The following is a 16,728-nucleotide window of genomic DNA, read 5'->3' as shown; positions in this document are numbered from 1 at the left end:
CTATTAGACTGGAATGCAATAATCCTCATAATATCCCCCTGGCTAGTCGGATAATGCGAGCGAAGCGAGCCTGCCGGCTAGTTTGTATATACAGAGTGAGTCATATGTATGGGAACCCTTCAATAAGTTGGAGACTGTTGTAGATAAAATACTGTATAACTTTCAGGATAAGGTATTGGTCAAATACTCTACCTTTTCACGTACAACTGAATTTCAACCCCTCATGACAGGGTGACTTAGGGGTTGCAACTAGATTTTTTTTAATGTAAACACCCATTGTGTGGTACATCATTTCAAATGCCTTTTTAAAACGAGAAAGATGACATTAATAAAAATGTTCTATGATATTTTTATCAAAGATGACAGCTGATTGAACTTAATCAATTATTTCTTTAAAAACTAAAACTTCAATCAGTTGCCATTTTGGATAAAAGTATCATAGAACATATTAATATTGATGTCATCTTTCTTGGTTTAAAAAGGCCTTTAAAATGATGTACCACACAATGGGTGTTTACATTTGAAATATTTGACTTACAACCCCTAAGTCACCACCTTAGACCCTACTATAAGGGGTTGAAATTCAGTTGTACGTCAAAAGGTAGTGTATTAAACTAATAACCTATCCTGAAAGTTATAGTATTATAATTATCTACAAGAGTATCCAATTTATTGAAGGGTTCCCATACATATGACTCACTCTGTAGATTAGGGATTGAATTAACCGTTTTTGTACAATTTCGTTTGACAGAACTACAGCAAGAAAGAACTGATGAGACGGGCTTTGCCAGTGGCTGTGAAATTCCTGCACAAGGGCAACAAGGAGCTATCCCGCAATATGGCGTCCTATCTATCTCTGGCAGCTATCGATAATGCTGATCTACTATCGATGCATATACAACTCATTATCGACTCAATTATTGCAGGTTGGTTCTGGATTTTACGTTCATATTTTAAGTTGATATTTAGTTTTTAATAATTATCATAATTTTTCACTTTTTTGAATCGTTGGTTACAGATCTCATTCATTTTAAATGGTCTTATTATAGTGAGCTCATTGACTTTCAATGGAAATGATGTGGACTGTAGAGTTGCCGATTCTCTGTTAGCACCTACTATGGTCTACTCTCGATTCATTTACGTGGTAGAGTGGACATTATTGTCCAAACTTCGCCACGTCAAGAAAAATAAACAAGTCATTTTATTCTATTCTATTCATTTATAATTGATTATCGACTGAATTATTGGAGGTTAAGTTAGTTAGGTTAAGTTGATTCTGAATAATTTGCGTGATATTTTCGAGCTCAAAATTTATGTGTTTTTATAGAATTATTTGGTGAATTTGAAGTTTGTTTCATGTTTTTACGGAAGTTTTATTATTAATCTATCTAAATTTAAAATTGTTTGTTCTATTCTGATGTATATATTATTGATTCAGTGTATAAATTATTGAAATGGACAAAACCTACATAATATTTGGACAATTTAAGACAAAATTAGGAAATTGAAAAAGTTTTGGGCAATAGCCTGTTTTTCTCTTCCGACTACTGTATTGTTTACTCTATCCAATAAATAAATAAATAATGTATATTTAGGGCCGGTTTCCGAGCTCGGGATTTAGCTACGTTCTAGACTTCAAACAGCTGGAGTCAGAAAATTGGCTTTCCAAAACGGGGCGCAGTCGCAGTCCACGTTTGAATTAAATTTCGAAAACTAGAAAATTGAACACAAGATAAAATAAAGAGAAAATAGTGTAAAGTTTCATCTATTTTGAATTATTTAGGAATGTTTCATTTCGTCAAGGGAAAACGTTTCCAATTATAGAAATGAGAAAATAAAGATTATCATAAAAACTACGACAATGCCCCGTTTTGGAAAGCCAATTTTCTGACTCCAGCTGTTCAAAGTCTAGAACTTACCTAAATCCCGAGCTCGGAAACCGGCCCTAAATGATGTATTCAGTTTCCAAGTCTCGTATTTTTTCACTTTTATAATCGTTATACAGATTCCTTTCATTTTAAATGGTCTTACTATAGTGGGATTCACTTTATAATGACAATGGAAATGATAGGGACTGTAGAGTTACCGATTCTCTGTTACCACCGCCTTCTATATTAGTTATACTGTAGGTGTGATTCAAGCTATTCCAGTATATCTGGTGTTGTATTAATTGTTGATTCTTGTTAATAATGATTAATGAGATCCATCTCAAACATATTATATTAGTCAAGAAGATATATTCCCTCCTTTTTCAATAATTATTATAAAGGTTCATAATTGATATAAAATATTCAGTTAGTTTCTAATACTGACTGAGCATGAATTATTGAACACAATCAATGGGTGAATAAAAAAACAACGTATGAGTGTATTTACATGGGTATTGAATATAAAGAAAATAAAAATCTCAGTACCATTTTTTTTAAATATTTTATCACAACATGTTTCGGTCATTTATGCCATTTTCAAGTTGATCACTTGAAGTTGATCACTTGAAAATGGCATAAATGACCGAAACATGTTGTGATAAAATATTTTAAAAAAAGGGTACTGAGATTTGTATTTTCTTTATATTTATATTACAAGTAGCCCTAAACAGGAAAGAAATAAATGGGTATTGAACTATTGAAAAGCCAATTTCCAATAGTTTTATCTATAACACATTGCAAGTTCGATAGATTTCTACGTGAGCACTTTTTGTTGCACATGAACTATCTAGGCGATATTCAATTACTAGCCATACATTGTCGATCTGGACTGATGTCCCGAATTACGGCTTCAATTACTTTGTTTTAGTTCATCAATATTACATAACTTCCTTGCATACTACTTATTTTCCACGGCCGTACTCTAAACGAAAACGTCTTTGAACGGTAATAACCGATTATATGCTTTCGTGAAACCACAGAACGCATATAGCTTTCTCCAGACACTATTGAGCCGACACCACATGTTACCCTACACCATTGAGCCGACTGTTTCACCCCCACCGTCAAGTTGACAGTATTTCAATGAAGGTCATAACAAATTATAGAAGCTACAACAATGTTTGTCACAAAAATAAGCGCGCTATCACTATTAGTTATTTTTTATTCACTTATGAAATATGTTCAATAATTTATGCTAACTCTGTATCTTTACATAGCCTAAAACAATTTGGCAATGGTGTGGAGTTGGAAAAGATTGAAGTTATCTGCTTTGTCCAATGACAGACAAGGATAGCAAGCCGAAGATAATCAGGTGCTGACTATAACGTGAATCTTACTATAGATATGCTTTGTGCATCAATTTGTACCAATATATATTTTATGAATCTATATTCTAGGACTAAAAAAACATTACAAACGGTCAATTCAAGCTATAAAAACGGTGAATTAAAGCAGTAAAAACTGCCTTTGGAGCCGGGGTGTAAAGAACCAACATATCAATGCACAGTAGACTAGTCTCTTGTAAATTTCAATGTAATAGATTTCTTGTAACATTTGTTTTTTTTTTAATAACATTCTCCTGTATTTTTCCAGGTCTATGTTGTGTACTGTCTCGAAATTTTTTGTAGCTATGTATAATGTATCTAGCTCTACAGGCAGTTTTTAACTGCTTGAATCGGCAGGAGTTCTACTGCTGTTAATAAGCTGTGTGATGGTGGCTTCACGCTCAGTTGATTTGCTGCTCAATATGTGCTGTGAAACTCCTGCTGATTCAAACCGTAAAAAGTTTTGATTCTAGCAGTAGAAAAAAAAATTAATCCAAGCTGTGAAAACTAAGCTGCATTTACACCATACATACATAAGAAACGTACACCAAAGCTATTATCAAAATGTTTATTTCTCCGTCCTTATTGATTCTATTAGATTGAACATAACTTATCATACACATGATGTGCATATGTGTTTGTCAAGTTCCGTTCAATCCAATAGAATCTATAAGGGCGGAAAAATAAACATTTTGTTGATAACTTTGCTGTAAACGCAGCTTAAAGCTTGGAGTAAAGTAAAATCTGTGGAGTTGATTTACTGTTCAATGTTGTCAGTAAAACTCCTGCCGATTCAAGCAATAATAAAATCGCCGATTCATGCAGTGAGAAACTGTCTTTCCAAGCAGTAAAAAACAGCCGATTCAAGCTGTAAAAAATGCCTGTGGAACCAGAAATTCAATGAAAAATGTTTAATTTCTTGTAAAATTTGCAGTATTTTGATAACATGTTGCTGTGTTTATGCAGGCAACTACCCTCTATGTCGAGTACTGCCACAGATCTATGCTGTCACTAAAGAGCCAATCCACGATCACGCGATGGCTTTGGCATCCCTGCTGCCGCTCTGTGATCACACCGAGCAGTTGGCACTACTGCAGCTGTTCGCGCTCATTGCCAACAACAAACCTGAGGTAAGGCTAGGTTGGAAAAAAGATACATTGTAGTGAATGTAGTGAATCAGTGTGGTGCGACAGGCACACTGCCCACAACCGCACTCCACACAAAATAATACAGAAGAAGAAAAAAAACAACTTATACAGAAATTAAACAAACTTCAGACTCACATGTTAAACCTTAAAATAAAATACTAATTATTTTATAAAACAATATAAAAATATTAAAGCACCCTTTATTTAAAAAAAAAAAACTTTAAAATAGTTTAACAACTAGTTTCGGTGATCACACCATCGTCAGGTTATAAAATAAAATGAAATTCAATAAATGTTCAATAATTGATACAAAATGAACATATGCTTTATTTCATATGATTAATTTATTTCTGGTTGAAGTTATTAAATTTAAAATTTAAAATTTATATTTTTTTAAATTTTAAATTTTATTCATTCACTTGTAATTTTATCAAAAATAAGATTATTCAAGTCAAATTTGATTATATTTATTGAATTATTCCTATTCAATTTTGCAGTTTTATAGATATAAAATTCTTCTTTTTCATTCATTTTATTGGTAATGAAAGTAATAAATTGAATGTAAAAGAAGAATGTTATATCTATAAAACTGCAAAATTGAATAGGAATAATTTTATAAATGTAATCAAATTTGACTTGAATAATCTTATTTTTGATAAAATTACAAGTGAATAAATAAAATTTAAAATTTAAAAAAATATAAATTTAAAATTCGAATTTAATAACTTTTACCAGAAATAAATTAATAATATGAAATTGAGCATATGTTCATTTTGTATCAATTATTGAACATGTATTGAATTTCATTTTATTTTATAACTTGACGATGGTGTGATCACCGAAACTAGTTGTTGAACTATTTTATTTTTTTTTTTTAAATAAAGGGTGCTTCAAGATTTTTATATTGTTTTATCAATTTAAAGAAGCCCATGTGAATGAAGTGTTTTTACTAATTATCTATATCATTATATTCGTATCGTATAATATAAATACGTTTAAAATAATAAATGAGAAAAAAAAGAGTTGACTAATTAAACTAAAAAAATACCAAGAAAATATAATAAAATAGAGAAGAAGTAAGGTAAAAATATATTTAGAGATAAATAGCAGAAGAGAGAGTGCTTAAAGTTGAAAATTGACAAAAGAACTAATATTCAAGTAATATAGAGCATGATTTAATGAAGGCATTCAAAGACGGATTGAAGAGCTCGATATCACGAGATACTGTGTTGAAGAGTCTCATGGATCGATTCATGGGTGAGTTATAATCTTGATGGGTGAGAATATAAAAGTTATTCAAGAATATAATAAGAATTATAAAACTTAGAACGGCCGCCATTTCTTTATGAATTTGAAGAATTTCAGAATTTTGTATAGCTCTTTCTAGTTGTCACAAATGTTTGTGCAAAGTTTCACTTCCATATGTTCAGCCATAAAAAATCGTTGTAAATGAAAAAAATACGGCTGTGTGAGTAAGGACTACAAAGGACTAAGGACTTTCAGACAGTTTTAAAATATCCAAACTCTTTGTTACATTTTTATATATTATAGATATTTATATTTGGATGTGTTTCTTAACCAGGAACAATACCCTAGAAGATTGGTAGGGACTTCTGAAACACTCTGTATATTAATATTGATCACCTATCATTTCTCTCTTTATAAAGTATAAAACAGTAAACTAATCTCATTGTCCGAACCAACTCAATCTGTATAATGTTTTAAATATGATATGTTGATAATTTTAAGTTGATTGATGGAAGCTTTTTCAAGTGATCGTCGAAAATACAAACCCTTAAACGGACAACGTCTCGAGCGTCAAGTCAAAATTAGGAACTCGCTACTCTCGCTCAATTACCAACCCTTTAAAAGTATTTTTTTTTTTTTGATCGAGCTTTAGCGAGTTCTCACTTTTGACTTACTAAAGGCCAAAGTCGTTGTCCGCCTGTTTGTATGTTCTACAATAACTTACAAGAGAGAATTGATCAATCAGCTTAAAATTTTGAACACGTATTCTTCGAACCTTTTTACAGATAAAGTTCGTTGAACAACAAAATTGACTCACTCCTTCGTCCCTTTTCTGGATATACAAATATCATTAAAACTGCATGCAATTACAACAGTTTTTCCATTCATTCATTCATAACATCAGCTGAGGCTATTTGGGAGCTATCACTCGCGCTGACACATGATTTCAGCTGGTTAATATACAACATAATTTACAACTTTTACATCAACAAAATTATACAGCTTGATATATCAATGTGCGGTTTTCGCCATTTATTTTCTCTTTGAACTCTGTATCGGAATCATGTATCACATGGCCACTTTCTCATTTGAAAAGAAGATTATGGATTCATATAAAGGACAAAGATGTTGGAGCAACAGAGTAATATTTGAACAGAAGTTTTTCATGTCAAATCGGATCCTTTATGAAACCTACTGTCAAATTAGTCTCGTAAGAGATATATTTAGCTGTTTTCGTAATTTTCAAAAACTCTGTATAATTAAAAGTCGCTTGGTTCAAAGATTGCAAAAACAACAGTTATTGAGCGAGTTCTCCTACCCAAGGGGTCATTAGTTACAATACAATACAATAAAAATAAATTTCATCTCAGGTGAAATAAAAAGATGTTGTCAATTCCACAAACTTTGTGGAATTTTTGACATCTTTTTATTTCACCTTAATATGGAGAAACTCCACATCATCTCTGTGCAAAGTGTTAAATTTCATTTCCATTAATATACAATTAAACAATCTAATCAATAAAATGTACATAATATTCAAAAATACAATATAGGCTATATGAAATTTACTACAAATATAAATAAATTGTATTTTTTCGGAAATTAACCTACTCAACTATGGGAAACCCATGTTCTAGAGCAGGTGTAGTAGTAATACAATTGAATTTAGAGTGGGGATGCAAATAATTGGGGTAAGTGAGCTCACATATTGTACGAAATTATGTTTTTATATGATGTCTTCCAGTTTTTAACGGCGCATTTAAATGTTCTTGAGTTTTCTATTATCTTGATGTGTGCAGGAAGTAAATTGTGGAGTTTTGGTTCTAGGTGATTGAAGTGTCGTTGGTATGTTGCCTTCCTAGCCACGTTCGTGATAAGTAGGCTTCTATTTCTTGTGTTATGACAGTGGTTTCTGTTTTGAGAGCTTTCTGGGTTCTTGTGTAGTCTGCAAATAATTTCTAGGGAGTAGAGTTGTCTTGCGTCCATCACACCAAACTCATTGTAGAGCTGGTCTGACGGATAACGAGGTGGCTTCTGCTTGATTATTTTAATTATTAGTTTTTGCACTTTTATAAGGGGGGGGGTCGAGGTGAACGTAGTTTGTTCCTCCCCATCTTACAATTCCATAGGTAAGCAAAGACTAAGGAATAGTAGACCATCTTCATGCACTTCTCGTCTATAAATGTTCTCAGCATTTTGAACTTGAATATTATTCTTCTTAACTTCTTGCAGAGGTAATCTATATGATGATCCCAGCATAGAAAAAAATCTAGTATAATGCCGAGGTATTTTATACTTGGTTTCTGTGGATAGTGAATGCCGATAGTGAATAGTTGAATTTCTAAAGTATTTTTTACATTATGTTTGTTGCAGTTACTAGAAGCCAGCCTACCGCAACTGTGCGAGTACCTGGGTACAGCGGCTACAGCGAATGCCACCATGGTGGTTCTCCTGCATTTGGCTGAGAAGCGACCACACCTGTTGGTGGACTATGTGCCCAAGATAAAGCAGGCGGCCGACAGGCATCCCAACACGCTCTGTCTCGCTGCTCAGATCATCGCTGCTGTTGGCAAATTGAGCAAGGTGAGCAGCCTCATTCTCCCTCTTCTTGTCATCATTTTTCCAATGTACTTCTCTCTCTTCATTTTATCTATAGTGAGGTCCACGTTATAATGGCAGTGTACGATTGACAATACTTTTGCTGTCCTTTTCTATCATACAACAAAACAGATAGCGCGATCTCACTCTAGCTTTGCAATGTTGTCTGTTTGCCAGAATATTTTATTTTTACTTTTGACAGTGACTGTACAAAAGTGAGCAGACAATTCTTAGTCGCCATTTTTTTTCTTCGTTCTATCAAAATTCTTTGGTACACAAGTCGTATAATTGATTTAAAATGTATTTTTGAAACAATAAAATAATTTTTAGACATTACCGTATGAGAAACACAAATTAAAATACCTGAAATGACATTTTAAAAGTTGATAACTAACCATTCTAGACTTCAACCATGCTTCAGTTAGCCTACACATTATAGGTTAGACCTATTCGTACGGTATAAATAATATTGAAAGGTTATTTCAGAACTATTTCCTTTGAAATTACTTATTTTTAAATAGGATATCTATTTTTCTATTATTTTTAAAGGAAATTGGAATAGAATACCTACCGAATAACTTAATTCCTTTTGTTTTGAAGCTCAGATTGGTGTATCACAGCTTTTCAAATTAGCCGCCATTTCAGGTTTGTAAATCTGATCTCAGTTATAAAAGCATAGTTTAGAATCAAATTATGGAAAAACTATTTTATTGATGAATTTAATTAATTTGAAATTAAATTGATTATTTTATCTAAGGAATTAAAATTAATATCAGATCAAATTTAATGGTATGAATTGAATAACAGCTGTGTATATTCAGTGGCAAAATTGAGTCAATTTGGCAACGTTGTTCTCGTATCTTTCTTCACTGCCATTATAACGTGGACCTCACTATATATTCCTGTAATTGTTGTACTGAAATAGTTATTTGTAAATAGCTTTTACACCTTTTCTTTTTCCTTCAGCTTCCTCTTCCAGCTTTTTCTCTCTAAGAGGAAACGTTTGTTGCTAGAGGCGTAGCCAATACAACATTTTCCCCGAGGGAGAAAAATCGCTTTTCACCCCATGATGTACACAACACTTTTCCTCCACCTACATTTAAAAAAAATTGAAATAAAATCTCCAAACTAAAGTGAAATAACCTTTTTCGACATAAGCTAGAAAGTTGACATTAGCTGAACTGAGCAACTGATTGCTGGCAAGGTATGTAGAAAGATCTTGATAGCTGGAAAGGTCTATAAATACAGGTCATGACACTCATGTTTCTTATGGAGCGGCCATTTTATGGGGTCTTTATGGCGGTACATTTGAAAATCCAATCCAATTCAATTTGCTCGTAACAAAATTATGCATTTTAAAAACAATATTCTAGTTCAGATGATATGTGAATTCAGGTTTTCAATTTTTAATTAATGAAATTTCAATAATAAATGCTTCAATTATTCATTTATTTATTATTAAAAATTGTTCTTATTCTTGTAACTCAAGGATTATGATTCAAAAGGCATTGGGACAAGACAGAAATATGCGAGGCCAATTTCAAAAAGAGTTTCAAGTTCCCGATCAAATTAAATCTCAAAATCGACAATTCAGTTTCTAGTTGGAATCTAAATATTATTATTCTGTCGGAACAATTTATTTTACAATTCAAAGCCAAGCAATTGTCCCTTTGAACAATATTACAAAATAACACATCTTGTTGTTCAATATATATAATGATAGCTAGCAGCTGATAAATTTGAAAATTGGTGAACTAGGATCCCATAGAATGGCGATTTTGCAATGCATCACGGGATTGTGTCATGACCTGTATTTATAGACCTTGATAGCTGGCACTACCGACAGCGCTGTGTGTTGGCAAAAGTTGTAAGTTCGAAACAAAAATTGCCGACTGCATTAAAAGATCCAAATTAGAGATTTGATTAACTGATGAAAAATATACTTACGATGGTATTTTTTAAATAGCATAAAATATCTATAAACATGTATAACTTTTCATACTGTAAGCAAGATGAGGAACGGTGGGAGAAGCCTCCACCAAATATGTAAGACGGGGAAAGGCGCCTCGACCAATTATGTAAGGAGGGGAATGAACTACGATAACAAAAAACAGAATAACTAAAACTTTAATTAATTGGTATCTTTCGTTTTTACATGGTCGAAAATTATAAATATTAATTTTTCTCTATTCCAAAAAGGTAAAATATAAATATATTTACAAACACAATATTAAAATTGAATTTAATGGGGAAAACAACTCGCTGCTGCTTAAGATGATTCAATCTTTGTGGTTATGAAAATTTAGAACAATGATCTTATCCAGTAGTCACCTACCTTTTGAAGATGGCTTTCCCCTTTGGCATTCACTGGTTTAATCGCGACTATTATTAACTGAACCAATGAATAGGCTCAGAACCCGTCTCTTTTAATAATACAATTATTTTTAAACTGCCCGATCTGTGACAGAATAACTGTATTATAAAACGAAACGAAATCTAGCCTTCTTCACTGAATCAGCCGGACTTTACTCACAGTCCTAACGAACGACATCTGCCTCAAAAGCTAAATTTTTGGTATTAATATAAACTCAGTCAATGCCAGACATGAAAGCCATTTCAAGTACATATTTTTATCTGTCGCACAAGCGTCACGTTTGTTATTAGAAACAGAGAGAAGCTAACGTTAATATTGACAACAAATAAAATAAACAATCTTTTTGTCGATGACAAAGATTGTTCAAAGACAAAATACTGTTCATTGAACTTTTAATTTGAAAACTCTAAAATCCTGATCATAAATATATGCTTCTTATATATGTCCCATATGACCAGGTGACAATACTAATATTAAGAATGTGATAAGTATATAGTATACAAACATCTTTCATAAGTTGATCAGATAGATCTTTGTTTGAGGTCTTAAATTCAAGAATACAAGATCTTTATTCGCCATAAAATAAAACAAGTTTACAATAGGCATCGTCAGTTTAGTTGTCGTCAGTTTCAGTTGGCCATTTTACAATAGTTCAATGACAACTCTATTATACTTTCTCATCTGAGCTGCGACCTTCCAACCATGGTTTTTCCATGGTGAGTTTTCAAAATAGAGATGCTTCCCATGTTATTTAAATGGAGTTACCTCTCCCTAAAATAATATAACATTTATCATTTCCCGAAGTCTGTAAGGGTGGGAAAATGAACAACAAGAAAAGATCGTACAGGTTTTTGATATTTTAAACAAATCAATAAATTATTTATTACAAAAACTATAATTATAATTAGAAATTATGAAATAATAATAATCAGATGAATATTTCAGGGGCTACTCGCTGTGCTGATCTGTGGTCGTTCAGTTTATGATAATAATAACAATAAAAAACTAAAATTACTATTTAGAATTATGGATTTTACTTTACCTTAACAAAATCCTTTGGCCTGTTCTTCAAAGGTCCAGTTAAAATACTCCCGAAATTAAAATAAAAAAATATAAAAAAAACTCTGCCAGTTGATGAATCAAAAACACCAGCTTTCCCTACAAGATTCAAATCCTGAAAAATACAATTATGTAGGTTTAAACTGCCCGGACTGTGACAGCCTATAATTGAATTCTCAAGACAGAATCCTTCAGGTAACCAATGGTAACTCAACAACTCACTTCACAAACGGTTCAAGTATACGGGCCTCGAAAGAAAAAATCCAAATCTATTCATGTGAAAAACACATGCAGCCTTGATTCACAGACCAAAAGTCAACTCACTCTTGTTTGTATAGCATGGAGCTAAAAACCATAATATTGCCTTCACGAAACGTGATAAAACACACGTTTCATCTTTGTACATTGGAGATCTTCTCGCTTTATCAATTATATTTAGTAATTAAATCCGCGACCAGATTTCCAATTCACAAAATAATATTTCAAAAATTGAATAGGTTCTGATGTCATGTATGACAAGTCCAAAATGATTATCAACTGGAATTTTAAATTTTGTGTGTGAAATGTAATTATTGTGTTGAATTGTTGCAGGACAGAGCCCAAGAAGCACTTAACTTTGTACTGGAACACCTGGGCAAGGCTGACCGCGGGAGTCAGGGCACTCTGATCAAGGAGGCCACCCTACTGTGCTCATCCTATCCTGTGCTATTCACCGACAAAATGCTCGCACAAGTCATGCGCAACAAACCGTCCAATAACAGGTGAGACTGGTTACAAATACATATTTAATCTATATGAGGCTCACGTTATAGAGTCAGCTGAAATGATTAAAATTCATTATAAAGTTAGTTAAAAAGTAAAAATCGGACTCTAAGACCCGGTTGCACAAAAGCCGGTTAAATTTTAACCGTGATTAACTTCACGAGAACCAATCAGAGAATGCGTTTTTGATAAAACGGCTTCTCTGATTGGTTCTCGCGGAATTAATCACGGTTAAAATTTAACCGGCTTTTGTGCAACCGGGCCTAAAGGCCGGTTTCCGAGCTCGGGATTTAGCTAAGTTCTAGACTTTAAACAGCTGGAGTCATAAAATTCATTGCACAAAAATACTACAATCATAATAAAATTGTAGTGAAATTGGCTTTCCGAAACGGGGCGTAGTTGTAGTTTTTATAACAGATAATTCTAATGGAATACTTCTGAGAGAGATAGATTTATGGATTGCTCCTTCACATCCTAGGATAAGTGATTTCTTGTAATATTTTAACTAGGATAAGTTCACAATCATTCAAGAATGTCTGCTTTTTTATTTTATTATCTCGTATTTTCTCACTTTTTTCACTTTCCTTCTTTGTAATTTTTTCAAATTTAGATGTTAATAGGAATCCACCAATTTTATTTATCTTAGAAATAATTTTGTTTTTAGTAACACTCGGCCCCTGCGCTCAGGTTTTTAACCTTTTCAGGGACTTTCTGTATTATTTAATAATAATACTATTTCACTTTTAACTTATTTTGTTAATTGTCAGTTGTATTTAGGTAATTATAGACATTCATGTATGCATTTTATGAAGGAAAAATAAACTATTGATTGATTGAATAATCTTTACTTTCTCATTTCTATAATTGGAAACGGTTTTCCTGGACGAAATGAAACATTCCTAAATAATTGAAAATAGCTGAAACTTTACACTATTTTCTATTTATTCTATTTTGTGTTCAATTTTCTAGTTTTTCGAAATTTAATTTAAACGTAAACTATGACTACGCCCCGTTTCGGAAAGCCAATTTTTCTGACTCCAGTTGTTTAAAGTATAGAACTTAGCTGAATCCCGAGCTCGGAAATCGGCCCTAAAGCTTAGTTCATACGATGCCAATTGGCGAGACAGTTGTCTTGGACAATTGTCATCATGTGGTTGCGGATTGTCGGAGGCCAAACCAGTTAAACGAGAAGATGTTTATACGCGAACAACTATTGCCACAACAGTCGAAAACTGAAAACTATACAGCTGACTCAAATCCTGTCAGTTGACAGCTAAACATGTCCGAGTTCTCGTCATCTGTTGTGACTAAACAGCTGAACTGGCAAAACCAAGACAGCGCTACTGGCCTACACCGTTCACACCGTTGCGCCAATTGAGATTCCGAGTGGTGGGGGGCTCGCTGGGCCCAATTGACTGTCCATAGTCTACTCCCGGAGACAGTTGAATTTCGGGACAGTTGGCAAGACAATTGACCTGAAGTGTTTGTACGAAGACAAAAATTTCATGCCAGTCAGTTGCCTTATGACAATTGTCTCGCCAATTGGCATCGTATAAACTAGGCTTAAAAGTCATTATAGCCAGTTGAAAAGTAAAAATCTGACTCTAAGTAATGAAGAATAGAATAGAATATTTTTTATTTTTATCTTATTTGTCCAAGAACAATTACATGATTGCATGAGACATTGACAAGATAGTTATAATATCCAATTCCCTCAACACAGGTTTAGCCTAAAGAGGGATGCACTGTGGTCTTTTCTGTTACATGCTTAATATTATTATCTATGTTCAATCATTATGCCTATTGTCCTGCTACTGATGTGACAAGGTTAATGGGGGTTGAATCGCAGCCAAACTTGAAATGGAATAGTCACATAGAGAAACTCTAGAAAAGGCTTTACCATGCTCTCTTTGCTCTGAGGACTGTTAAGTCGAATTCAAATCTCAAGACAGCTCTAAAGGTTTACCATGGGTATTTTTTTCACTCATTAGACATAGTATCTTGTTTTGGGGGGCTGGAAGAATTCATTTGAACACAAACTTAAAAATGCAGAAGAAAGCACGTCGGATTTGTTGGGGGGGGGGGTAGCTCCATCTTTCTCCTGTAAGATCATATTCAAAGCACTCCATCTACTTACGGTTCCAGCGATATACTTCCTTGAAGTTGTTTCGTTTGTGTTCAAAAACAAAAATATTTTTTATTGCTAACCGAATTTGTCATATTTATGAAACACGAGCTAAAATGCAGGATTATTCCAGTTCCCTATCCATAGACTGACTTCTCGAAAAGGGACCCTTTTATTCAGGCTTGTCCTTGTACCATTGAGGAGTGTTTCAGAGCATTCATGTGACTCCATTCTTAAAATGACATGTTGTATGCCACTTGAGCACTGCTCAGAATTTGTAGCCTCACACAACAAAAATACAATAATAATTATAATAATAACTAAATCAGCGGAGTGACCATCGTCAAAGTGGGCGGACAACAATCTACCGCGACAACCCTGCCCTCCTCGTAGAGCCAAACCAAGTTAGTGTCAAAAGTGTTCTTCATTTGAATATTCATTCTCTTATTAATTTATTTCTTTGATTTGCAGTTCTACGAATCAAGTAAACCAAATCAGCGGAGTGACCATCGTCAAAGTGGGCGGACAACAATCTACCGCAACAACCCCGCCCTCGTCGCAGAGCCGAAGTCACACGAACAGCAGTGAGAGCACACTGGCCAACAACACGGGAAGCAACGGCAGTATGACGGCGGCTAATCTGAACAGTTCCATGACGGCCGGCCATTTGAACGGCTCCATTACGGCGGCAAATTTGAACGGTTCAAAAGTGACCACTGTTTACACCAGCCACAATCACGGCAAACATGTGCATAATCACTATAATACTAGGTGAGCTTTTATTGTTGTATGGGCGATTGGCTCTTCTCTGATTATTTATGGGAGAAACGTGAGAATAATAACTTGTGGGTTAGCGTAATGAAAATATACATTCTAAAACATTGTATCTACGATATTTATTACAACACAAATTCTACAACAAACTGTTGATTAATTAAATTAATTGAATGAAATACAATAGATTACTCGCTTGGCTACGTGAATCAATTTCTGTGGTCGATAGATAAATGAATGATTATGAATCACCTGCCTCGGGATTTCCCCCAGCTTGGCTTTACTCATAATTCCCCGTTTTTACTAATAAGAAACAAAACTATCTGAAATGATGGAGATGATTCAAACCTGTTCTCACTAATACTACAACTCTTTTTTTTAAACTGCCCAAACTGCGACAGAAAGAGCTGTATTACGAGAAAAGCAAGCCTATGGCTTTATTAAGTGCTTGATCTCTCCACCAGATCAGACGGACTTTACTTGAGTCCTAACAAACGAGATCTCCACCAAAACATCAAAATTTTGGCTGATGAATAAACTATCAGTCAATGTCAAGAAGTGAGAGTCACCTCGAGCATACAATAATATTTTCTATCCATCGCACGAGCGCACGTTTGTTGTTGAAAAGGAAAGATGCTAAAACTTTTATTAATAACAAACAATCAACAAACGTTCTGCCAATGAAAAGTAAATACAGTTCATTGAATTATGATTTAAAACTCTAAAATCTTGATCAATATAAGCTAAAAATATATACCCGAGCAGCAACAATTTCAGGAATAGTAACACCTAGAATTAACAAAACATATTCATCTACAAACATTTATTACATAGTTTATATGCTTTTCAGGAATATTCCCAACAAACTCAGAGAATTTGATGCAGCATCTCTGGAAGTGTAAAAAAATTGTGAATTTTTGTTTAAATCAAATAGGTAGGGATGGAACCGAAAATATCATTAGCTCGGTTTATAGCTTATAGAGTTATTATACCAAATTTATTCTAGAAGATGCAACAAGTAGGCTTCAAACTAGTGGACTTTCTCAAGCTCCGGTAAAATTCTATTGTTATAAATATGCATATTGTACTAAATTTCAAATATCTTTATTTCTTTATTACCCTTACTGTTACTTTCTCATACAAATTTCATCTGAATCAATTTAATCCAGATTCACTCTTACTCACAGGCGATAGCCTATGTAAAGGTATTCTCATTACTAACATATAATGTACAAAAAATATTACTATAGTTTTTATTATGGTATACTTATATTTTATGTTATACTGTAGTACTACTCTATTTAATGTTGTTGTGTACAATATACATCAATTTTGTAAAGTTTTGAAGAGAATAAAATTGATTTGATTTGACATATGTCCCTTATGA

At 33.3% G+C, this 16,728-nt stretch overlaps 1 protein-coding gene across 1 annotated transcript in view; it reads left to right on the top strand.

The window, feature by feature from the left end:
• The window catches only part of LOC111058147 (protein melted), a 69,431-nt gene that overhangs the window by 21,825 nt on the left and 30,878 nt on the right, over positions 1 to 16,728 (top strand). Inside the window, exons 5-9 of the mRNA XM_039440818.1 lie at positions 752 to 926; positions 4,220 to 4,383; positions 8,023 to 8,232; positions 12,272 to 12,441; positions 15,039 to 15,338. Coding sequence (XP_039296752.1) covers positions 752 to 926; positions 4,220 to 4,383; positions 8,023 to 8,232; positions 12,272 to 12,441; positions 15,039 to 15,338 — 1,019 coding nt within the window. The remainder of the gene's footprint in view (positions 1 to 751; positions 927 to 4,219; positions 4,384 to 8,022; positions 8,233 to 12,271; positions 12,442 to 15,038; positions 15,339 to 16,728) is intronic.

Source organism: Nilaparvata lugens, chromosome 14, assembly GCF_014356525.2.
Source record: "Nilaparvata lugens isolate BPH chromosome 14, ASM1435652v1, whole genome shotgun sequence".
Classification (NCBI taxonomy): Eukaryota; Metazoa; Arthropoda; class Insecta; order Hemiptera; family Delphacidae; genus Nilaparvata; species Nilaparvata lugens.
This window is presented reverse-complemented; position numbering and strand designations above follow the sequence as displayed.